General features: G+C 40.3%; 4 protein-coding genes and 1 long non-coding RNA gene across 6 annotated transcripts; 2 read left to right on the plus strand and 3 right to left on the minus strand.

Moving 5' to 3' along the window:
- Positions 1-1,179: 1,179 nt before the first annotated feature.
- On the minus strand, positions 1,180-4,867 carry nrn1lb (neuritin 1-like b). Its single transcript, XM_041041053.1, has 3 exons — positions 4,810-4,867; positions 2,652-2,799; positions 1,180-1,483 (listed from the first exon to the last, which is right to left on the minus strand). The coding sequence occupies exons 1-3, from the start codon at positions 4,865-4,867 to the stop codon at positions 1,180-1,182; spliced, it is 510 nt and encodes a 169-aa protein (XP_040896987.1).
- Positions 4,868-6,642: 1,775 nt separating this feature from the next.
- On the minus strand, positions 6,643-11,234 carry thap11 (THAP domain containing 11). Its single transcript, XM_041043168.1, has one exon. It carries the CDS (start codon positions 10,880-10,882, stop codon positions 10,049-10,051), a length of 834 nt encoding a protein of 277 aa, XP_040899102.1. The 5' UTR covers positions 10,883-11,234; the 3' UTR covers positions 6,643-10,048.
- A 4,057-nt stretch (positions 11,235-15,291) lies between these two features.
- Positions 15,292-16,520, minus strand: LOC121183290. The gene is made up of 2 exons (XR_005894198.1): positions 16,284-16,520; positions 15,292-15,687 (listed from the first exon to the last, which is right to left on the minus strand). It is a non-coding gene; the product is annotated as an uncharacterized LOC121183290 (long non-coding RNA).
- On the plus strand, positions 15,424-20,758 carry gfod2 (glucose-fructose oxidoreductase domain containing 2). The gene is made up of 2 exons (XM_041040289.1): positions 15,424-15,691; positions 17,141-20,758. Exons 1-2 carry the CDS (start codon positions 15,424-15,426, stop codon positions 18,040-18,042), a joined length of 1,170 nt encoding a protein of 389 aa, XP_040896223.1. The 3' UTR covers positions 18,043-20,758.
- Positions 20,759-21,220: 462 nt separating this feature from the next.
- On the plus strand, positions 21,221-25,756 carry LOC121181774 (centrosomal protein of 83 kDa). 2 transcript variants are annotated; one of them, XM_041038041.1, is made up of 5 exons: positions 21,221-21,324; positions 21,503-21,669; positions 22,858-23,292; positions 24,186-24,626; positions 24,823-25,756. In XM_041038041.1, the coding sequence occupies exons 2-5, from the start codon at positions 21,543-21,545 to the stop codon at positions 25,176-25,178; spliced, it is 1,359 nt and encodes a 452-aa protein (XP_040893975.1). In that variant the 5' UTR covers positions 21,221-21,324; positions 21,503-21,542; the 3' UTR covers positions 25,179-25,756. The 2 variants fall into 2 exon arrangements, with proteins under 2 accessions (XP_040893975.1, XP_040893890.1); XM_041037956.1 differs by having other exon boundaries at positions 21,221-21,669.
- Positions 25,757-25,832: the final 76 nt, after the last annotated feature.

Consider the following 25,832-nt stretch of genomic DNA (forward strand, 5'->3'; position numbering starts at 1 on the left):
AAAAATGCCAATAACCAAAGACAAATCCAGAAAACAAAACAGTAAACATTGTTAAAGTGAAAACCAGTGAATGAAATGCAGTGTGTTACTGCATAACAGAGCTCGCTCAGTGTCAAAGACAAGTTATACAACATTAAATAACATTACAGCAACTGTTAATGTTTTAAGGATGAAATTTAGGAAACACTTCTTCTTCTCACCACTGGCTTTTAATACTTTTTAGTACTGTAGTGACTATTTATTTTATTATTTTGTCCCTAAGGTTTTATTTAAATGTGCGTACTCTGCTATGTGTTCTTTTTAATTGCCCCACAGGGGATGCATAAAGTTATTAGACTGATTTAAGTGAAACTTTCCTGTAACCAGCAGTTCAGAATAGAAAAATCAGCATACATTATAACTGCTTAAAAAGGATGGGAAAACCACTGAAAGGAGTCTCATTAAATGACACAGTTTTAAACAACAACACGCACACGCTGCAACGAATCCTTCCACACAGAAATCAAATTTTCTGTCGTTAAACCGGTCACACAGGATGATGAATTAAACTTTCTGCACAGAAATATTGTCTTGCCTGCTGTGATAATACTCTCCTCTGGGTCACACCTGATTGGATCACAAACAGATCTGAACACCTGGCACTAAAAAAATCCCTCAACTCCCTCTTGTCCTAAAAAAAATCACCTGATATTACTGATATACTGCAGTAATGATACAAATTGAAGCGTGCACTAAAAGTAGTAGCTTATCTGTTTTCAAGTTTTTTTTCTTTCATCTAAAATGTGTCAGTGATGGGAGGATCTTCCTCCTCTCTCCCTGGATTAAGCTGCTTGATACTCCAGCCATGACTTGACTTCAAGACTTGGACTGGATATGTGCAGTGAACATATATAAGAAAGAGACACGTTTTAGAAAAAAACAGTAGGATAATTTAAATGTCAGAATGAAAGCAGCTTCTTTGTCTTCTCTGAGAGCAATTCAAACCCATAATGAGCTGATCATTTAATGTCTAAATAGATATACCACCATGTCCATGTAAGAAACACTGAACCAAATACTTCATTATGATCCAGGTTCTGAAATCTGACTTGTGAAGAGTGTTTACCCTCATCTGTTTGTGTCGTAGGGGATGGAGGACTCTCCAATGCTCAGTGGTAACCCTATTTACTGATCAGCTAACTAACTCCTGAGCAGGACTAGTAACGTACTGCATACAGGGATCAGCAGAGTGCTGAGAGTGGGGCTGTGCTTGTATGTTTGCCCTTTCAGTGTTTCCTGATTGGTCAGGTCAGAGGTGGGGGGACTCTGGGGTGCAGGCACGGTGCTGGGTGGGAGGGTGGTGCGGCTGGCACACATGTCGTAGAGGTTCCCAGAAAACTGCGCCTTCCTGGACTCTTGTCTCAGAGACTCCCAGACAGCTGCTGCCTCTCCAGGACAGCCGGCCAGAGCTGAGTTAGCGCAAACGTGGAACGCATTCCAGGACCTTCAAGGAGGAGACAAGACAGGCATTGAGTGTAGAAATGTAATTACTGTAATGCATCTTTCACAAGGAAAGTATGTGGAAAGTAAACAATAAAAATAATAAAGTAATACAATAATGCAGTGATGAGATTATGTAAGGTTAAGCAGAGGCTGAAGAGTCATTAAGTAAAAATCTTGTTATTCCTGACCTCCAGTGGTTTAACTCTTCGTGATTGCACTTTAGGATGTGGCTACAGGTGCAACAGAGCAAACCTCTGGCCACAGCTAACAGAAACAGACTTAAGAGAGTACAGTGATGCAATACAGTGTTAAATTACTCTTTAATGTTAGAATCTTTAGCTTTTTGGCCCCTGTTTGTTTGACAACTGGTGATAATGTTTTAAAGATACAGGTTCCATTTGGGGGCAGTAAACATGACGCAGCTTCTCTGCAAACAGCTGCCTGTAGCATCTGGAAATGACACTGATGAGATCAAAGAGTCTGACAAAACAATAACGTTGCAGGTCAAAAACCCACACGCATCTGGGCATCTCAGGGGAACCCAGGGGCAATAATTTTCCATGGGTTTGTCGCCACAAGCACACATGAACATCTAGTGTGAATATGACAGAACTAAGAGTTGTGAGGTTGAGCTAATACTAACATGCTCACAGGGACAATGCTAGCATGCTGATGATTAGCAGGTGTAACATTTGGCATTTTCATCATCCTTAGTTTAGTGTGTTGGCATGCTATTTGCTAATTGAACAAATCAGAAAGCCCAGTTGAGGCTGATGGGATTATGATTAGTTTTAGTCATAAGAACTTCAACATAATACATCCATTAAAATGTCAAACTCATGATGGCACTACATGAAAATTCAGAGGATGACCAAAATGAGTAGGATTGGTCCTCTGAGGTCCATGAGTGTCTGTACAAAATTTCATGCCATTCCATCCAATAGTTGTTGAGATATTTAATTCTGGACTGAAGTGGTGAACTGACAAACTAGGACTGCCACTAATGTTGCCACACTGCTAGCAGTGCCATCTCAAACATTAATACAAAATGGAGCAGCTTTACAGCTGTAACCATTTTAAACAAGTTGTTTCAGGACAGACATGGTGTGACTGGATGGTTACCAAGGTGGCAGGCATCCATACACACACAAACACACACACATACACACCTGCAGATTGCATCAATGTCCTGTGTGCTCTGGTCTTTTTGTGTTTCTACCAAACTGTCCCCAAGAGTGAGTAAACACTGAGCAAAACTCTTGTAGATGGAACCACATGAAACAGGGATTGCAGCTCCCAAACACACAGGGACCAAGCCTGGTGGAGAAGAACAGACAAGAGAAAATTACATTTTAATACTATGTTAAGACAGATTCATCAGAACTGGTATAAAAAAGTGAATGTGTGCGTGGGGACATTTTGGGGACATTGGGGACTTTACATTGTAAAGTATGTGTACATTTAGAAATTGGGGATGAGAGAAAGAGAAAATTACTGCATTCTTGCAGAGTGAAACACAATGCTTTTATGTTTATAGAGACACGATCCATCCAGTGGATAGATGGATCAAACAAATACAGAAACATGTTGTATTCCATTCATCTGGAGGGATTATACGTCCTCAAATCCAGATTCCGTGTAGGACTACAAAACCACGTGTGAGCTGTCTGAGTGCACTGATCAGCTTGTACATGGCACAACCCTCTGAAACTGGTTTTGAGTTTTCACTGAAAAAGCTCCTGGACAGGTGTGAGACACCGTTTTTTTTATTGGAACAAGCACTGATCAGGAATAGAGGACTTGTAAATGTATACATATTTGAATGAGATTTTCTGTGCATTGGATTCATACAACCACTTTGTTGTTGGCCTTGAGGACATCTCTGGACTAATCCAGTGGTTGGCAGCCTTGAGTAAGCTCCAGGGTCAACGGTGCACTACATGGTCAAAGTATGTGGACACCCGAACATCATACCCACATCTAGTTGTTGAACAACTTACTCTATGAACCCTAACCCTAACCCTGGTCATCGCCAAAGAGTTGGATGGGGTTGAGTTCAGGGTTCTGTGGAGGTCAGTCCAGTTCTTCCACCACAAACTGGGAAAACAGTTTCTTTACAGACCTTCTTTATAGTACTGTCATGTTGAAATAGGAAAAAATTGTCCCCAAAATCTAATAAATTTACAGGAGCAATATTTTGATCAAACAAATATATTCATCAGGCATTGGCATTGTAAACTGATGCACAATGGGAGCCTTGGTTTTGTTTTTTGATCCAACACTAAAAGATTTTTGAATGTGCACAATCTACAGCTGTTACCACAAGGTTGAAAGCAAACAATTTTAAAATACACCACAGCATGCTGCAGAATTAATATTTCCTGTAATTTGAACTACAGAGCGACGTCCAACACATGAAAAGCAGTCACAGACCTAATGGGTGCACGGGGTGTGTCCACATACTTTTGGCCACATTATAGAATCCAGAACCCAACTCTCAGACTGTGGAACCACCTGCTTTAAAATAATCTCAAAAATAACTTTAATAGTTAACCTTTACTGCCATCATCTTCATAATCTTTATGTTTTACATACATTGATGTGCTTATATTGGCCCCTAATTTATTTCCTCTACACTAGTTATACATAACCTCTTACTTCCAATTATGATTAAGCTTCAGAGGTCCTGTTTCCGGCCTGATGAATGCACCTTGTTAACAACAGTTTTATTTGATTGTTTTAGTCCTGTTGTATTTGCCTACTTTTTTTGCACTGTATCATGATTGTTAATATACTGTTTATCCTGCTGCCATTTTTTCATTACAATATTATTGTTTGCAAAATATTTGGTAATTCTGATAGTAAAATTTCCATGTAGTCTTTCATTCATGAGCTGTGTTGTCCTACTGGAAAAAACAACCAAGTCAAGAAAACCCTTGAAAATCATGGATAGCACATTTTCACACCCAGATACATGATGTTGTACACCCAACTGCATGAACACACATACACACAGAGAGACAAGAGAGGATGAGACAGAGAGAGAGAGGATCTCATTAAGGTAAGTGCATTTGTAATAGCTTTCTCTCCTCAGTTTCAGAATAAACTGAATGAATATCCTTTAATAGCTGTGTTAACTAACTTTCTCTCTGACCAACGTGATTTTTTTTAGCTGAAGTTTGAAGACAAACGTGCATAAAAAGACAGGTAAGAAAAGAAAACTGTTAAACCAGTAAACCAAACTTTTTCTAAAAGACTTAAACGTATATACTCACACTCACACACACACACTCAGAAAACAACTGGAGAGTGGAGAAACCTCCTTACCGAGGCAGAGAGCAATGGGCAGCAGAATAGTTGGGGTGCCCGGACGGGACTTCATCATTTCGCTCAGCAGAGTCCCGTGGAGCTGGTGGTCCCACCTCTGATGTGAAGCTCCCACTGACTGTGAGTCCAAAGAATATAAAAGTTGCTGCTTTAAAATATGATGTGTCCTGCCATCCGCTGGGAATTCATCAGATTGCAAAAGTATGGCAAAGCGTAGAGGCACAACCCGGCTGGATTAACAGTGAAAGGGACCGATGCATTGCAGAGAGTAAGAGGATGTTGTGTGCATGTGTGTGTGTGTGTGTGTGTGTGAGAGAGAGAGAGAGGATGCATGTGCACTGGGGAGGGGCACAATGCAAGAGCCTCAGAGAGCTTGGAGGCGGCACACCAATGACAACATCATAACACAGCACACTGGGATTAGGGCGTTCTCATTTCCGGTCTTCAGTGTTAAGAACATTTATTTGAAAAACGAATAAAATACACATAGTGTAATAGTGATCATGCAGTCGACACACTCAGGCCTTGATCACATACATCTATCTGCTGCCTGCAAAAACCTGGTTTTACATTTGAACATGAGGTTTTTCCACAGATGACAGTGGCATTATCAGAGGTGTCAGGAGGATTCTTTTTCATGTGGACAGATGGATGATGCCCCAGAGAGGATAAGACAATCCAGCCCACCTGGGAGTCCAAAGTAGAAGCAGAGCACCCTCTGAGAATAGCAGCAGCCCATGTGAGAATCATCCACAGCTATGTGGGTCATGAGGGGGGTATTCAAAAGCACTGCAATGTGTTAAACAGTCTTACCTAGAGACTGAACAGAGACAAGAGAGTGAAATTTACATGTTTAAAGATGGATGACTGTAAACCATCTCTCTTATTCCCAACTTTCCTTACTTGAGCTTTTGTCTTACATCCCGGTCCTCTCCCCCTCTCAGCCTCCAAATCCCCTGCTATGTCCCCCCCAGATGGCTCACACTCTGTGCATTAGTATAAGTCCTGGTTCACATCTGTATACTGACACAGGGGGAATGGTAACCCATTGTTAATCTGCAGCTTAAAACAACCATTAACTGCAGAATAATCTGTCTGTGTCTGAAGCCGCTGCCACGAATCAATACAACATAAGAGCTACTTTAGCAGCATTTCCAACCGTGAGTCTTCCTGAAAACATCTGTATTAGCTCAGCAAATGTGGGCTGTTGTTTTTTTGTCTAATGTGTCCCCTCACATATTCTTGAACCACAGAAAAAAAGTGTCATCTGCAGAAAACATTCTCACACAGACAGTTTATTCTAGATTTATCATTCCAAATCGAGTCACATGGGCATGCTGGGTATATCAGTGTCACTCAGATGTACCTGCGTACGGTTTCAGTGATACTGACATCTGTGGACTATGACAACATTCACCCCCTGAATGTTTGTAAATGCTCTCATGGCAAAAAGTGGTGTTCAGCCTGAGTCACAGTGGTTACAATGAATTTCTAAACCTAACAAATATTAATGGCCAGGAAAAAAAGAATCAAGACACTCAATTTAAGCACAATGCACCTCTCAGCCCTCCAGCTTTGTGTTCAATTGGCTGCAAACAGGTGCATTTTATGCTGCAGCACCAGGACATGTGGTAAAAGACTAAGAATTTTTTTCTTTAAGCACAATCTATGCTCTGTAGGATTTGAATTTGTTTGGTACCAGTACCCTAACAAGACTTTTTTCCCCACTACCTGACTTTGAAAAACATAAATGTTAAATTTTACCTGAACACAAGCAGCTGTACAAGAACAAGAACTCTGCCTCAATAAAATACAAAGACTGCAACTGGCAAAGACTTTAATTGAAATCAGCAAATACTGTTTTTGATCATAGAATAAGGAAGAACCAACTCTAAAGCAATCTGAAGGCTTCGTTGATTTTAGTGTAACATATTAATCAGGACAGATTTAACAGCCCTTTAAATGTGTCAGTTCATGGCATTCTGCATGCCTCAAAAATACATCAAGCTGAGTCACATTTATAATTATGAACATCCTGACAAAAAATGTTTACACAACAGCAGACTCTTTGTAAAACTGAAGCTTCCCTCCAGAAACTATGAATTCTGTTACACGCCACATGAAGATAAAAGTTTGTACAAATATTATGATCCTTGCATCATTGAAACAAAGGCTCAAGAACACAAAAAACAAGTACTATGACAAACTGAGAGTCTGAATTTCCACAGCAGACAAAGAGCACAGCAGAAAATTATACTGTAGAATCACCAGGTGGAGACTTTGGAGAGAAATCCTGCAGATGCTCATGCTGAAACTGCAAAAGGCACATTAAAATGTGTCACATTTTCTACTTTGAGAAAAATGTTCCACACTGTTCCTCGTTCAATATTTATTTAAAAAAAAAAAAAAGGTGTCATTTTCAGCCAGGATAATTAGTTATAAAAAATACCATGAATAATAATAATAATAATCCCTAATGGGATTTAATGGAATGCCAAACTTTTTTTTTTCAGGCGCATATTAAACTTTTCTTGTCTTTACACTGTTTTTCAAAACCACAAGATTCTTACAGTTTTTTTTTACTTCATTCACATTATATGGCTACTGTAAAAGGAGAGCATTTGGTAATCTGACATGAGAAGATGTTTGTCCTGAACATAAAGATGGTTGTGGTAAATGGCAGCAGCCATAGAAAAGGAAGATAGAGTTGTGTAAGTTTGATTGACAGCTCTGGATTAAGGCATTATGCAACACTGTTGGGAGTAAAAAAAAATAAATCCAGATGAGATTAGGATCTGGATCCTCGCTCTCTCCAATGCTCTCTATCTATCCATTCATCTGTCTCTCCCTCTTTCTCTGTTTCATGTAACACATTATAACGATTGGTGTTCAAAATGACATATTTTTAAGTTTGGGCTGAGAAACTGAGTTACAGGTTTAAATTCACATTATGACATTCAACATTTAATCTGAGCAACAATTCAGCAGATGACGATCAAAGCTGCCAACAAACACAGACAGATGAAGTAAATTAGGCCATATAGACAGGAACTAAATCTCCACTCTTCAAGTTTTTATCCCATCGCCATCTAGAGGGTGAAAATCATGTTGCAACATCTGACCATGTACTCTGCCAATCAAAACACACATTTTACCATGTTGTTGTTTCTCCAGTGAGTGAAATCTTACCCCTAAAGCTCCACTGTGCAGGGACACACTGAAACCATGGAACCGAAATGACTGGACAAGATCATCACCTGAGGAGGAATCCATTTCTCTGACACATAATTAATTATTTTAAGTAATTAAAAATACCAAATCACTCGCTGGTTTCTCAAATATGACAATTTGCTGCTTTAAAAACCCCTGCTATTTTTCAACTGTTCAGCAAAACAATCAACCTGAACACTAAATTATATCCTATAGAATCTTGCAATGGCCACTTTTTTAGTATTTTTGAACATTATATGGCTTAAATGGTCAATTAATTAATTAATATGACAGAGTAACCACTGCATAAATTCATAATACAGCAAACCCTAAGTTGCAATCCTCCCTGAAACCTAAACAATGATCTCATCTCTGGGCTTCATTAGTTTTCCAAGTACAACTAATTAAAAAAGTAATAATAATGCAAAATAAACTACTAAAATGAAACAGTATATGTTAGGTGATGCTTTAAGCACCAGTTCATGTCACTGAATTGTCACATCACTGAATTGGTGTATAAAGCACCACATCAATATTGAGATTTGATCTTTGAGTTCATGTTTTGTTCCAATCACCAAGTCTTCATGAGTGAGGATTTAATGTGATACAAATTTTATTACTTTTCCACAACTCAACACAGCTGAAAAAATACTCCTAGTACTTGACAATACAGCTTAGTCGAGCCACTGGAAATTCTAATTTTTATCACGTCTTTCCTAAAAAGAGTCCAAACACAAGCCCTCACTGCAGCCCAGTGAGTTATTACCCCGGTAGGATAAGCCAAACCCGCCTTAACTCAAAGGTAAAAACAATAAAAAACACACCAGGATCTTTTCTCCCACAGTCTGTTTCCGTTTCGTTACTGTAACACTGCACAGTCAGGACACATTTGTTGACTTGAGAAATTACTCAGTGTGAACCGGCTCTATTTCAAAGTGAAATTTACTTCAAAATGACAACAGAGCATAGCTGTCAGACCAAGTTAAAAAAATCTGAAATGTTTGCAACATCCTGTGCATAAAACACTCATGAACAGGACAGAGAGATGTAGCCACTAAACTTCTGTGTGAGAGAAAAACAATCTGACCATAAACAGGCACATAAAATCCATGAATCGCACAGAAACAAGCAGGCGCCATTTTACAGAGCCACCTCGGAGAGAAACATATGTTCAAGTTGCATAAAGTATCTTGAGAAAAGGTTTTTCTATGAACTTCTCTTAAGATTTTTAAGGAAAAAATAAAACAGTAAAATGTAACTTAATGCATGTCTTCAAGAAACATCCTTTAATAAGATTTCATCTTTTGAGTGCCCTTTCAAGTTTTAAGGAATTCCTTAAAGTCCTTTTTTCTGTTGCACAAATGTCTTTAGCAACAAAAAATAAAAGGAAAACAAACACCAACAGTACCTCTGAAGGCCTCTCAGATAAAGTCATGGTAGAGTTTTTATGTCACAGACTAACACCATGATGTGCTAAGAATAGTGTTTTGGTTACAAAAAAAATCCAATGCATACTTCAGCATGATGTACTTTACATTACCTCTGCAATCTGTTGTGAGAGGTCTCTGGCACCAACCTCCTAATTTCAGTTCAAATCAGAAAAAAACCACTTTGTCAGAGAAATCTTAAGGAGAAAAAACTTTATATGCAACTAGGCAGCTTTTCAGCATCTTCCCATCAGTCCAGTTATAAATATGTAAGCCCGCCTAACTTGAAAGTCTGTGCAGACTGAGTCCACCTTGAATAAATGAAATATGCATCATTGGCGTTGGTTGGACTGCGGGCCAATAGTGGACCGTGCATGTTTGTTTGTGATTAGCAATAAGGTTATTACTATCAGCTACATAAACTAGGCAGCCAACTCTTTTACATCAGGCCTACCAAAAATCAGCTCTACTTGTTGAAAATAAATTGTCATCGCTCGTATTTTTATACAAAATAGGGCTGGATCTGCTGTCTTCAAATCCCTCGGTGTCATCTCCGTTAGTCTGAGTCTCTGTAACGGGTCGTCTCCGCTGATGTTCACCCATCAGATTTTCTTCCGGACGCTGAAAGCCACCGAGTTTCCGTACAGCAGCCGGTCCCGCTCCCGCACCTCCTCCTGCAGTTTGGCCTCGGCCACCCGTAGCTGGCGGATGGTCGCCTTCATCTCCTTCATCTTCACCTCCATCAGTGCGATGATGTCCCGCTGCTCGTTCAGTTTCCGCAGCAGCTCGGCCGACGTGGTACCGGTGGTCAGCGAGTACGAGTGATCCAGCGGGCTGCTGGTCACACTGACGTACTGCACGGGCAGCTGGTGCACGGCGGACACGGCTTCGACCGACGAGTCGTCGGCTGTGAGCTCGCCCGCACTGCCGACTGGCGCGGTGTAACAAGTCCCCTCTGACTGGGCGGGCAACCGCGCGGTGCCCAGGTACTCCCCGTTTTGGCCTATCTGAACCACGGTGATGCTGTCGTCGCTCGCCTCGCCGCCAGCGTTGCCCTCGGCTCCTTCCGCCGTGCTGCCCAGGACGCTGGTGATGACAATCCCGGAGGTCGCTGCGGCGGCGGGGGCAGGAACCCCCGCGGACACTTTCCTGCCTCTGCCCCGCCGACTCCTGCGCTCATTCACCCCCCGCAGAGGGAAAAGGGACGGTACTCGGATGCTGTAGGTTTTCCTCCCGCCGGCGAAATGCACGCTGCAGACTCGGTGCCCCGTGGTGGGCTGGAAGGTGCTGAAGCAGCCGCTGACCCCGGCCCGGGAGATGTTCCTCAGCCACAGCTCCCTCAGCGCGGTGTCCTTTGGAAACGTGTAGAAGCGCAGGTCCCGGTCCCGGTGCGAGTTGTTGTAGCAGCCAGGCACACAGCAGGTAAACCCGGGCATGTTTGCCTCAGCGCCGAGGGTAAAGACGCGGTCTCAGAGTAAAGCTTGGATTATTTTATTGTTGTTTCTTTATTCTGTGCGTTGTTATCAAGCTCCGCGGCCTGCAAGCGGAACTACACGTCCCACAACGCTAACAACTTCCTGTTTATTTTTCACCAAAAACTGACCCGATGATCTCCGTACGACTACTGAATCCACCCGCACTTTTTCGGACTCGTTGCAAACGCAGGTTTTTTCCTATGCAGAACTTGAAGCCGGAGTTTAATTTTCGGTGGTAAATGTGTGGTTTTGTTCTTCTCGGTGTTATCGGACCAACCGTCCTCCACTGAGAACTAAAAGTACCATAAGTCTTTGCGCTTCCTGTCCAGGTCCGTTAGCTCTGTACTGCCCCTGCTGGTCAGAGTGTGGAAACACACCTGAGCCCAGAGAGAATCATTGTTTACAAATCTTTTTAATTAGTAATAAATAGTAGTAGAGGAAATATTCTGATCCTTTTCTTCAGCAAAACTTTCACACTCTAAAAAATAAAATTTAAAATGTTACTTATGTAAAGGTATGTAAGTACAACCAGGAAAATTTACTAAAAAGTATATAAATATATATAAAGTAAAAATACTCCATGCAGTAAAATGTACCCTGTGATTGATATACTGATATATATCCTGTCAATACATTTTTATTACTCATACAGCAATGTGTAAGCACAATTTATTGTTGTTGCCAGCTGAATTTATTATTTTTTTTTAAAGTTAAATGTTTTCAGTTTTCTTGAAAAATGACTCAAACATATATATATATATATATATATATATATATATATATATATATATATAATACAGGTACAGAGAAAAATAATGTTAGCATGTTGAAAAACAATGACTTCATACATAATGTTTTCAAGGGAACTGCTTTTCAATTGTCTGTTTACATCAATGCAGATATTATTTTTCAAGCATAACAGAGCAGGTCCGCTCAAGGCCATGGGCAGGTGTTTTCAATTACACTGGCTTATTAAAATTAGGTGGAGCTGCCCTGGGAATTACCTGATGCAACTAAACTCCATGAACTAATAAGCCCTGAGAGAAGGTTTACTTAAGCAAGCACGCAGGTGCTTTTACTTATGTAAAACGTCCAGCACCTGTGTTCCTGGACCATGGGTGTGAACAGCTTTCAGACTGTCCCAGTGAATTTGACTGTCAAAGACAGAAATAGTTGGTGACATGGTCCTAGTACTTACACCATTTGTCTTCTGTGTATTTGTTGGGATAAAAACCACTGCAGTCTGGTCAATTAAAGGATCAAATTAAGGGATGAATATTACTTTTAAAGAAAGAGTCAGATTAAAACTGTTTATTCTAATGTTGTTTTTGTTTGTTTGATTTTTGTCAACAGATGTACTGGTAGCGCAGCAAAGCATGTAAAAAAAAATTTAACCGTTTTTTTTTATTGTTTCACATCAAGCATTCATGGAAGGTAAAATTCCATGCATCCATATTTAACCTGGAAAACCCAGTTTTGAATCTGTTTCCTGCCACAGCCTTGTAAAATCTTGCCATCTGAAATAGCGCACTGTACAGCCGTGTGGTAGTAACATTTATCAGCCACTTGGTGGCATTATAGAGCCCTTATGTGTACTTGAGTCTGTGGTGGAAACTACAGGGACGCATTAACCCCACATCTCCACATGAAATATCAAGTGGTTTGGATGTTGGATTTCATCCATGGAGACTGATGGTTGTGGACTTCCACGTTTTGCGTCCCTTCCATGTTTCCTATGATCCTTATACAACCATCTCTCCACCTGTCAGGCACCCGTACATTAGCAGACTAATCTGTAGCTGGAAGTGCAGGATACAACCACACTGATACATCTTGCCTTAATTTTTTTAAGTTTTATGTTCGGTAGATTTTTCTGGAAGACTCATCTCTATATAATTTTTTTTTCAATCAATGGCGTACAATTAGGACTACTTTTGGAAGGAGAACGGAATAATAAATACAACGGAGCCCTCAGTGTGAAAGGGACACAAAACGACGACAAATGCAAAGTGCAACAAAGTGTTGTTTTGTGTCACTTTGTGATTGTTTTGTAGCTGTGTGGTCAATTTGCATCTCTTTCTGATTTTTTCTGATTTACATATTCATCGTATTGTAGTTAGTTGTTGCTAATACTCCAGCTCAAGGCAGTACGTAATACTAATATCAGTTGATAGATTAATTGGTTTGTCCATTAATTACCAGAAAATACTGAAAAATACTAGTTATAATTTCCCACTGACCAAGTTGACAGCTTCTCTTTTTTTTTTTCAATCAATGGCGTACAATTAGGACTACTTTTGGAAGGAGAACGGAATAATAAATACAACGGAGCCCTCAGTGTGAAAGGGACACAAAACGACGACAAATGCAAAGTGCAACAAAGTGTTGTTTTGTGTCACTTTGTGATTGTTTTGTAGCTGTGTGGTCAATTTGCATCTCTTTCTGATTTTCAGTGTAGCCTTGTAGTCTCTCTGTAGTCATTGTTCGTCTCTTTGTAGTCGTTTTGCATCACTTCGTGTTTTTTATTTATTTATTATTATTATTATTTTACATCTTTTTGCCCGGGGACCACCGACATCTCGGACTACATTAGTTCATAAATATAATTTTCTGGTGATTTGCCTGTCAACTGTTAAATATCACGTTTCAAGTGAACTTCGTGTATGTTTGGTGTTTACAAACCATACTTTCGAGGCTAGCTAGTGTCGCCTATGTTTCTCTTACTGAATCTACCGCCGGGGACCCATCTCCGGCCTCTTGTAGTATCTCCGGCTCTCCACACAGTCCTGCCGTTGCTGCTGAAGTTACCATTAGCAACTGGGCAGCGCCCGGCTCAACACCCACTACCGCTGCAGATGTCCTGGTCAATACAGTAGGTAGATAACCTTACATTTTCAAACAGATTGTTGTTGTACGATTTCTAAACACCGCCAGATACAGTAACTTTAGATATTAACTCTATAAAATACGTACGTTTGTCGCGAGGTTTTCCCTGGCTTTGCGGCTGTCTGGCCGGCTAGCTAAACGTGCTAGCTAACGTTATCAATAACCTCAGTGTCGAGCAGCTGAGTGGAACTAGCTTAGTATGTGAGAGCCTTAGTTATCCGGAGCACATAACAAATATAGTTATAACAAATATAGCGTTAGATGAAGCAGTGGCCTCTGCCTGCAGGTTTGTGGTATCGTATAATTGTCGCCAGTGCCCAACTAATATTATTGATCTCGACAGCGACAGTTTGGTGTGGCGTGGCTTTGTTATCTGTCCAGCCGACAGCTGCACAGCACGGCTAGATTGCTTTCCAGTGGTGTGTGTGTGTGTGTGTGTGTGTGTGTGTGTGTGTGTGTGTGTGTGTGAGAGAGAGAGAGAGAGAGAGAGAGAGAGAGAGAGAGAGATAGGCTTCATCTGCTGCCAGCCTGGAAAATGTATGACCACGGTCTTTGAGCCTTGGTTACATAGGCATTGCAGGTGCACAGGCACACACGCCTTTATCAGTCTGTGGTTGCACAGTCAAGTCTACAGGGAGACAAATGAGGCACAGAGTCAGGTCCTGTCAGCCACTACTCCAACATTACATACGGCTTTTCACATAAATACATATTCATCGTATTGTAGTTAGTTGTTGCTAATACTCCAGCTCAAGGCAGTACGTAATACTAATATCAGTTGATAGATTAATTGGTTTGTCCATTAATTACCAGAAAATACTGAAAAATACTAGTTATAATTTCCCACTGACCAAGTTGACAGCTTCTCTTTTTTTTTTTCAATCAACAGTCCCAAAGATAATCAATGTACTATCATGTATGACAGAGAAAAGGATCAAATCCTCATATTTGGGAAGCTAAAAACAGCAGATATTTTCCATGAAGCTGAGCTGCACAGTATTGTATAATGAATGTTATTATAAGATAAATTGTTGATAAAACCAACTGCTTTGTGCCGCTAAACTAGTGTTTAACCTGGATAAGGTCACACACACACAGACATTAATTACACTTGCTACAGAGAGAGATGACGTTTACTTTCGGTGGGTGTGGAACATCTGAGGAATGGCATGTTAACTATGTAGCAAAGCACAATGTAAGTGGTTGTCAGAGACTGCTGATAAGAAAAACTGGTCTAAACCTCCATCAGACATGTCTGTCTTGTTTGTTGGTACAGTCACTAGAGTTGAGAGATAAATCAGTAATATAACTCTTACGATTGTGATATAGATTTAATTATGACTTGTCCTGGTCTTAAGTCCTGCATTACAATAAAGGGAATAAAGTGATTTTGTGAAGTAATTTCGCAAACATACTTCGTGGGAGCAGTAGTAATTGTTACCCAGAATATTGTTGTATCATTGAATTAAAAAGTGTTACACAGCTTTAATAGTCTATTCATTTATTTTTACAGGTAAAAGCTCCCAGATTCCAAGACAACAGAAAAGGCCTTGACAGACAAGTGGATCATATGCTCTTGTTGGTGAGGTTGGCCATGGTTCACACGTAAGGTCTCAATGAGTGGCACTGCCATGTTGCCAGGAGTCGGTGTGTTTGGCACAGGGAGCACAGCCCGGGTGCTGGTCCCATTGTTGAAAGCTGAAGGCTTTGAGGTTCATGCACTCTGGGGACGAAGCGAAGAGGAAGCATGCTGCTTGGCCAAAGAGCTTGGCATCCCATTTCACACCAGCCGATCTGATGATGTCCTGCTGCACCAAGATGTCAACCTTGTTTGCATCTATATTCCACCCTCAATGACGAGGCAGATTGCTGTCAAGGCACTGGGTAAGAGGTCATTAACACACATTCACTTTTACTGAAATGCAGACTTTTTTCCTTATGCCCTTGGGCACATTTAAAGTGTATATTTTACACTTAACACCTGTACTGAGCCTACCAACATACAACTAGTCCATCACAGGCCATAAAACATAAAATATACAGAATTGTTAAAAAAAGAGAGAGTATTATATTAATTGAAACAAGGAATACAATGTGAATGATGAGGCTCAGATAAGCTCAGTTGTTTTACCTAAACACTAGGCCCAGGTCCAGGTCTTATATTCTAGTTTACACTTACACTGTATGAACACCTGAGTCACACAAACTGCCAATGTGACCTGACGCAGTGGGCGTGGCAGGTTAGCTCTTGAGAACATTTGAATTTTTTGACAGTACTCATCAAGAGATGCCTATACTGAAAATGATTCTTCTGTAACATACGTCTCAGAGTTTATCTTTGAGATTTGGTTAATGGTGATCAAAGCCATGGCCTCAGGGACTGTAGTCGTCTGAGGGGGAAAAAAACAAAGCAAACAGACAAAAACCTTAAAAAACTGTCATAACAGAGGAGAGTAGATCTATAAAGTTAACTTACTGTATCTGATGGAATTCCTTAGTGTTGACTTCAGCTTCCTGTTTTAGTTGCAGCTTCCTGAGTGTGTCCCCACCAAAGGACTTATCCATGGCACTAAATCCAAGGGGGACTGAAGGACTGCCGATCTCTAGATATAAAAACTATGCACACCCTCTGCTTTCACATGTGGTTATAGAAGAATATTGACTTTTTGTTTATTCATACCAAACTAAAGGAAGTACACTGTAATACCATCTAAGGCCATGAGTTCTGCATTCTGTCTGAGCACTGAGACACCGAGTCCACACCTTCAAATCATATCTGATATACTATAATTATAACTTAAAAACCCAAGCACTATTCACTCAGTTGCTGTTTTAAAGGTACAGTTAGCCAAAACAAATGTAGTTCAATACATTAGCCCTGCAAGAAACCTTACCTTTTTTGTCAAAGCAATTTTAGTATTATGGTCATTTTCAAGTTAGTACTGAAAGCTGTTTCTAAAATTTAATCTCATATAAATGAGGGCAGCAACTGAGTGTATGTAAAACATAAATTGTGTGTAAACCTTATTAGCTAAAGGTGCATTAAGAGCCATAGTGAGTGGACACAATGCTGACCACAGTTACCTGCAACATAAAAGAAAAATTCAAAGAAGATAATCAGTTCTTTAACAACCAAAAATCATGAGGGTTTTCTGTGGGAGATCTTGTCTTTGAAATTTAGAATTTTACTATTCTCATTGACCTGAAAGATCATTGAATTCAGTCCTGAATAATATAGTAATAACAACTCCACCTTTCCCTCTCTCTCTCTCTCTCTCTCTCTCTCTCTCTCTCTCTCTCTCTCTCTCTCTCTCTCTCTCTCTCTCTCTGCAGGTATAGGTAAGAATGTTGTGTGTGAGAAAGCTGCAACTGCCGTGGATTCATTCAAGATGGTGACTGCAGCCAGATACTACCCCCAACTGCTCAGCATCATGGGTAATACCCTGCGCTTCCTGCCAGCTTTTGTTGCAATGCGCCAGCTGTTGGTGGAGGGATATGTCGGCGAAATGCAGGTGTGCGATGTCCGAGTCTACGGCCCAAGCCTCCTGGACCAGTCGTACGGCTGGACCTGTGAGGAGCTGATGGGAGGAGGTGGTCTGCACACTGTCGGCTCTACCATCATCGACCTTTTAAGTTACCTGACTGGTGCTCGAGCCCATCGTGTACACGGCTTACTGCGGACCTTTGTACAACAAAACGGTTTGATCCGAGGCATCCGCCGCGTAACCAGTGATGATTTTTGTTTCTTCCAAATGTTGATGGGTGGAACTGGGTCCAGCTCTGGTGGCGTGTGTTGCACCGTGACCCTGAACTTCAACATGCCAGGGTCATTTGTGCACGAGGTTATGGTAGTTGGATCCACTGGGAGGTTGGTTGCCAGGGGGACTGAACTGTATGGTCAGCGCAATGGGAGTAAAGGTGAGGAGCTGTTGCTAGGCGACAGTGGGTGGGTGGGACCAGAGGTGAAAGAGATGCCTCTGCCTCACCTGCGGGGGCTGGGCTCCATGGTAAAGGCACTGAGACAGTCTTTTCAGGCTCACGAGGAGCGCCGGTCGTGGGCGCGAGGACCAGTTGCCATGGCACCAACATTTGAGGATGGTCTGTATGTGCAGACGGTGGTCGAGGCGGTGAAACGGTCCAGCTGTAGTGGGGAATGGGAGTGTGTTGAGATCATGAGTCAAGAACCAGATCCGAACCACAACCTGTGTGAGGCTCTGCAGAGAAATAAGAACTAAATATATTTATACACCCAGTGCAACTACTACAACTCTGACAAACTGGGCTCTGAATGTTGCTCTTTTAATTCTGCTGCTTTGGCAGTTTACATTACACATGACTACTTTGCGTTTTCACATTTTGAACAGAATATTTTGGTTGAGAGTATATAACTGTGTGTTGGATGTTTGTCCCCTCACAGTTTCTATTGTTTGTACACTAAATTGTCATCCACAGCTCCATTATTCTGATTCTCACCAGAAAATATTATAAAATCTGTATATTTTGCTCAAGTATGCCAAAATCTACCATGTCAAAAAGTAGACAGTCTTTATTGTCACTGAAGCTTGAAGTCTTGGAGTCATGGTGACAAATTTCTTTTAATGTAGAAAGCAAAATGCACAGTCCAAATAAGTACCTTATCCTTGGAGTAAGACAAGAACATAGCTCTTCCTCAAGCATAACTGAAAATTTTTTTTCCCATTTTTCAAGAGGTTTTAGGAAAGTTACCAAAGCGGCAGCTGTAGCGTATGCTAGAGTTGGAGGTTATCATGCTCTATGAAATAGCCAACTAGGCATCAGCACTGTCAGTCCAAAAACTGGCTCACAAACATATACACATGACTGTCTTCTAACAGCCCTATGCTCAATTTGGGGTCATGGCCAGTAATTGAGAATCACAGGTTTTTGTACTGTGGCAGTTAGTAAATGGTCACTAACAATGTTTGCACAGTTTGTCCAAGCTGTTAATTCAAACACTGTGTGAAGTTAAAATCTTACTGCAGGTTTACAGTCCAGCTGAGATAATGTTTGAATCTCTATTGTACATAAACTTATATATTTATAGATATTTTGGCATTAATGTGTTCCCAACACCAATAGCACCTTATTCTGAGTGGAAGCGTTTACCTCATACATGTCTGTGAATATCTAAGCATGAGGACGATTTGACTAACAAAATACTTTCACTGGTTTCAGTGTGATGACTGTCAGAATTCAAATGATTCTCCAGTGGAGATCAACCTCTGTAAAACTAAGAATAAGAATAATGGAGCTGTGTAGAGTTTTTTTGTTGTTGTTTTTTTAAACATGTAATATTAAGCATAAATTTAGATTGTTGAAAAGGTTGCAAGGGGGGTTAGTAGGTGTCTATGTTATGACCTGTCACAGCATACATAAGATACCAGTACCAGGGACTGAGCAAAATAAGCTATATGTAGAACAGAAAAATTAAAAAGTCTGATTTGTAGCATTGCCCCTTAAAATGCCCATTTGGTACTTGATTTTAAATTGATCTTTTGAGTATCACTCACCCTATAAGCTAGAAAAGAGGTTGTAAAAAGTTGTAATGTCCTGCGTCACAGACAGAGCAGATTCTGGTGAGCTGGATTCTGTTACAGTGGACTTCAGTAGTGGCAAGTTTTCACCCACAACAGCATCATCTCAGTATTTTCAGTCATAATCTCAACAAAATGCTACATCCAGATAAAAGGACGGTGATAGCATAACACAGATTCCCTGTTTTTAGTAATATTTGGGGTAGATGTTGACTGTTTGGACATATGTAAAGACAGAGGTGAAGTGGATTAAGTTTCAGTGGGATTAATATGATTGTTTGGTTCCTGTTTTTCCACTGAGTCAGTGGAAAAAAAAAAACTTGTCACCAATGATCATCTATTCAACCACTGAAATTGACTGAAGGAGGAAACTTTCAACACCCTCATGTTGAGCTTAATCAGAGGACAGATTATAGGTGGAACAACCTGTCAAATCTTTTTAAAAGTGACCTTTTATTGTTAAAACTGTCAAAGTTTAAGATACAAAGCCTGAGTTTAAAATGTGTGTAAAACATTTGTTTTACATGTGTTAACCATTTAAGTAATTTTAACATGTTTTTACAAGACATTGTTTCATGCAAACTATGCATTTAAAGTTAGTACAGATGTTTAAATCAAGAGGGTGGGGCCACCACCCTCCCACTTACACCAGTCATCCTGAAACCTTGCTGATCTTTTCATTGAGTAGAACCACTGGATTTGACATGCGTGAGAGCAGAAATGTGTGCCTCTGTAACATGTTCAGACAAAGAGGCAGGAAGTGTTTACGGTTGTTGTAGTCACTCACTGCATCTCAGTTCTGCTGAATATTCTATAAAATACTGAAGACAGCACCCTTCTTAGTCCCACGCAGGATATGCAAATAAAGACACATACACATTAAGCGCTTACCTCACGCTATCCCAACAGTGCTTTACAAAAACCCTGAATCAAGTTTACATTAAGTGTCTTTAACACATTTGCCTGCAGGATGCTCCATAACCCACCACTATTAAGACACATTCCAACCGAGTTTGTTAACAGTTATTTTTGTTTGGTTTGGGGTTTTTTTTGCACTGATAACTGATAAAATGCCGCCTATTTAATGTGCAGTGTAATGCTTGTATCAGCCAGCTCACTGCAAAAATGAATTTAACATTTGTCTGTATAAGAAATACTTTTTGTATTTATTTATGTCTTGGTGTGGAGGAAGTTTCCCTTCGTTCATTCTGCTCAGTGTTTATGTTTTCACCCTGTGAATTTCTGTTTAAAGCTGTAATATTTATCTTGTTTAGCTTCAGTGTTGTTTTAACTGATCAAATGGCTTTTTGAGCACGATGTGTTGCATTTAAGTCGAGAAACTGTACTGTTCATCTGCCTGACAGATATTTCCTTTAATAAATACAGTTGTCTTCATGTAGTGTCTTTGGTCAGACCTCAGTTTATTTATTTCAAAGAGAAAAGAAGCAGAAACAAATAAGGAAGATACACTCAGTTGCTGCTATCAGGTAAACCTAGCTGACAAATAATTATTTTAGAGAGGTGTAATTCAACAGTATAGGTTTTTAAATTAATTAAATTCCTTTCATTTTCATTCATGTAAATCTACCTACAAAAAAAACTTCTTTTCTGCTTTATGTAAAGAATGTGACCATCACCTAGGCTTACTAAAAACTGTGAATGAGTGTATTGAGTTTAACATTATTATTTAACTTTATCCTGTTGTTATATTTATTAATTGTATTTTCATTCTCAGATTGTTAATATTCTCCATTATTAATATTGGCTGCCCTGTACCTTAAACATACAATAAAGAAAATAGAAGAAGTAGAGGAAGAAAGAAACGGACGACGGACACCCCGGATATGACGTTTACGGAAGCTAACAGCAAACATGGCTCCGTTAACTTAGCACTGAAGCTAATACTTCCGATACAACTGTTGACCACTAATGAGAAATTGATTCTGTAGAAAACACCGAGCAGCGGTAATTACTCTTTTGACATGTATTTCTTCTGAGCAGGATGTGACTGGGACCACAGTGGCTCGTTAATGTTGTGTGTTGATAACCTGGAGCCAGCCAGAGAGATGACCCGTAAAAGAAGTGTGGTTTGGGGCTTTTTTAAAACCGTGGACTCAGAGTCGGTCCAGTGTCTGCTCTGCAGGGGCTACCAGTCCAGACAGGTTCAGGGCAGCACCACGGCCATGCTGAGACATCTGCGTGTCAAACACCCCAAGGAGGTCGCCAAGAAATGTAAAGGGCGGGCTCCTGAAAATATCCCCACAAACGCTCATCCAGAAGTGGATACGGACAGTAAACAGTTCTGCTCCGGTACGGTTTATTGAATCACCTTCGGGTAGTTTACTGAAGCACAGAGTTCCGCGTAGCTGCAGCTGCAGTCATTAGGTGATCAATCGAGTTGTCGATGGATAGAAAATTAATTAAGCAATTATTTTGATGATCATTTTAGTCATTGTTTCTTGTTCAGCAAAAGTGTTAAATTTGTTGATTCCAGTTTTTCAAATGAGAGGTTTTGATGCTTTTCTTTGTCATACGTCATGTTACACTGAATATACAAAAATATGGTGATCAGACAAAACAAGACACCTGTGGACATCATCTTGGGAATTTGTTCACCATTTTCTTACATTTTTTAGTCAAAACTAATCATCAATTCACTGAGAAAATACTCTGCATTAATCATAAATGAAATACATAGACAGTGAATATTTTTTTAAAATTTAATTTTAATTACTTTATTGACCCTGAAACACGAATGAAACACACACAAGCATGCACTAGAGACGCTGGGGCAGGGGGCTGCCTAGTGAGGCAACCGGGGAGCTGGGGTGAATCAGTACCTTGCTCAAGGGCACCACAGCCATGGTCGCAGAGGCAGGGGAGGCGCGTCTCCTTCACCACCACCGTATCCATTATTTGCGTTTGGTCAAGGTCAAGGGATCGAACCCACAACCCTCCGATCTCAGGCTGGTCCAAAGCCGCATTCTTAACTTGCTGCGCCACAGCTGCCCCATATAAACCTTAGAATGTTCCACAAGCTTCTGTGAGAGGGTTTCCTCCTGTTGAATACACAGTGGGCTTTCTTCCTAGCAGACATTGACCTGTTATAGTGCAAAAACACAGCAGTTCAGTAGAATCACCATTTGTTACTATTTACACCTGTGCTTTTATGTAAAAATGTCTTCTGTGAAAAGGCCCTGTTGACTTCAACTTTTAAACCCAGTTCAGCCAGTGTTACACTCAACTGTCTCCCATGTACACCAAGAACAGATTAATAAGTGAATGAAATGTGCCATAGGATTTTCTAATATATACTTATGGCTTTTTGTGTAGCTTTTTTTTGTAGAATATCCCATTACTTCCATTACTTGCACCAATCTGCATTTGTTTTAAACCTGAGTGAACGATTAATCAGTATTTTTTTTAAATCAATATATTAATTACTAATGAATTGTTAGTTGCAGCTCTAATTATAACTTTTATTTTGCTTTTATTTAGTGGAAGTCTCACTGGAGGACGGAGACTCTGACATCCATACTACCATGAATGAATCTGATATTAGTTCTGGTATTAATGGCATCCTGGAAGCTGCACAAGGAGGTCCAGCAGAACAAGTAACACATGGAGAGGCGAGCGATGGCCGCCCCATGAGACGTAGTCGGCACAAACGGAGCTTGATCTGGAGGCACTACGAGCATTTGGACAGTTTGAATGCTGCTCGTTGCCGCATTTGCATGAAGAAGTTACAGTGCTTTGAAGGCGGCAGCACAAGCAACTTACATCGGCACATGTCGAAGAGACACCCGGAGGTGTTTTCTAGGTTAGTGACCGATGGGCTTAACCCACCTCCATCATCACAGGGCTCAAATGCTCATGGTGACAAATCAACCTCACCAGAGACTGCTGGGGCAACAGAGCAGAGACGGTTTACAGGTAAGCTTTTATACCTCACTACCGATGATTTTGTTAATAATTCTTTTCAAAGGCATCTTGCCAAACATGACTTTCTGATAATACTGTCATGGCAAATACACAACTCTCTCACCTACTTAGCCAACCGTAATCACATAATTTATTCATAATTCACATTAGCATAGTTCAACAGCACATTGTCCAAAATTCTCATACATTTGTGTCAACACTACTCTAAAACAGATTCTGTTAAAACTGAACACTATAACTTTAATGATGGCAGGATTTATTCCAGGACCATTGTATTAGACTGCATTAGGCTTAGGTAAATGTATCTGATAAACCTACAACTGTGTCTGTACTGTTTGGGTTAGTAAGTGTAACAGAAAAAATATCATCTCATAAAAATGAATAATTATTGGGTTTCATGCCCTGTTCCTCTAAGAAGAGTTTACATTAAACATTAGCAGTATTTCATAAATTAAACAAATCGATCAAAGGTATTATATTAAATGACTGTCCTTAGAGCCTGAAATTCGTCTTTGTCACATCTGAAATAATAAGAAACTTGTAAAACAACAGGTTATCATGACAGTACCGAATGATTTTTTTTTTTTAATCAAGTAATTGATTAACAGAAAATTAATCACCAGTTGCAATTGTTCCAGTCATTTACCTGCTTTCTCGGTTTTTCATTATTATAATTATGGTTTTGGACTGTTGGTCAGATAAAACAAAGCACTTGAAGGTGTCACTTTAGAATTTGGGAACTTGTAATGGGCAATTTTACTGTTTTCTGACATTTACACACTGAACATTTAATCAATTATTTAAAAAAAAATCAACATATCAATCAATAATGAATTGTCATATAGTTGCAGCCCTAATTATAACTTTTTTTTCCTTTTATTCAGTTGAAGTTGCACTGGAGGACGGAGACTCTGATATCCATACTACCATGAATGAATCTGATATTAGTTCTGGTATTAATGGCATCCTGGAAGCTGCACAAGGAGATCCAGCAGAACAAGAACAAGTAACACATGGAGAGGCGAGTGATGGCCGCCCCATGAGACGTAATCGGCACAAACGGAGCTTGATCTGGAGGCACTACGAGCGTTTGGACAGTTTGAATGCTGCTCGTTGCCGCATTTGCATGAAGAAGTTACAGTGCTTTGAAGGCAGCGGCACCAGTAACTTGCGTCGGCACATGTCAAAGAGACACCCGGAGGTGTTTTCTAGGTTAGTGGCCAACGGGCTTAACCCACCTCCATCATCACAGGGCTCAAATGCTCATGGTGACAAATCAACCTCACCAGAGACTGCTGGGGCAACAGAGCAGAGACGGTTTACAGGTAAGCTTTTATTGCTCACTGCTGATGATTTTGTTCCTTTAATAATAATAATAATGATAATAATAATCTTTATTTCTTTCTTGTTTAGAATAAATTAATATCACCTTTCAAAACGTTTTTTTTTCATGTTGTGGTTTTACTGCATCCAAGGTTGTAATGACACTAAACATGCCCATCTTTTTTCCTGTTCTTACAGGTGCGCTGAAAGGTTCAAGAGCATGTGAAGGAGAAAGGCGTGTGCTGAGAAGAGAACGGGAGCTGATTGAAGCTCTGAGGCGAACACAGAAGGAGGAGGCTCGGGCTCTGGAGCAACAGAGGGAGCTGCTTGAGAAATTGCAGGCAGCAGGTGCCAGAGAGGCAGCTGCAGAGAGGGAGACAATTGAGTCACTAAGAAAAGCACAGGAGGAGGAAGCCAAAGAATTAAGTAGACAGAGAGAAGAGCTACAGAAGGAAAAGGCTGAGCTGCAGAAAAAAACGGCAGAGCTACAGAAGAAATGGGAAGAGCTTCAGCAGGAAAGAGAAGAACATCTCTTGTTTTCCAGAGGACAGTAACCCAGTAATTCTGTTACAACACAACAACAGGACTCATGACAGGTTTCCTATAAATGCCTTTGGACTATTTCAAATATGTAAAAACTCCTCTCTGGTTAATATGAGGGCTTGAGACCATCAGTTACACACTGATGGTCTACACTCTATTTTTGATCATAGTACATCATGTTGTTACTGACCTAAATTAAGCCTGAGACTTGGATTGAGTCTTTTCAACACAGTCTTTTGAAATAAAATGCCATTTTTGACAGTATCACATTTTCACTATTTGACCTGGTTTAGGATGTTTAGGACAGCATAGCTGCTTCCATTAGCACCTACTGTATTTTTAGAGTAACTGGGATATTGTTTCTGGGAATACAAATGGCAAATACTATTTTGTTTGTTTCCAAATTCAGTCATACACCGAGTACCAAAATTAAAATTCTGTCTGTCTCCAGTGTAAATACTATTTTGTCCTATCCTTGGATTATGAATTGTCTTTTGTTTGAAGGATAGGTTCATGTGTTTTTCAGTCTGTCAAGGTAATAGTCAGGTGCTCCCATGGGCATTGAGACAAGTTTTATCTTGCTTTAATTATTCCTCCTGTTCATGCAGGCCTACAGTGATTTCAGTGGAAGAGATGGGAAACAAAATCCTCAGTCCTGGTTCTGC

Source organism: Toxotes jaculatrix, chromosome 1 (assembly GCF_017976425.1).
Source record: "Toxotes jaculatrix isolate fToxJac2 chromosome 1, fToxJac2.pri, whole genome shotgun sequence".
Taxonomy (NCBI): domain Eukaryota; kingdom Metazoa; phylum Chordata; class Actinopteri; family Toxotidae; genus Toxotes; species Toxotes jaculatrix.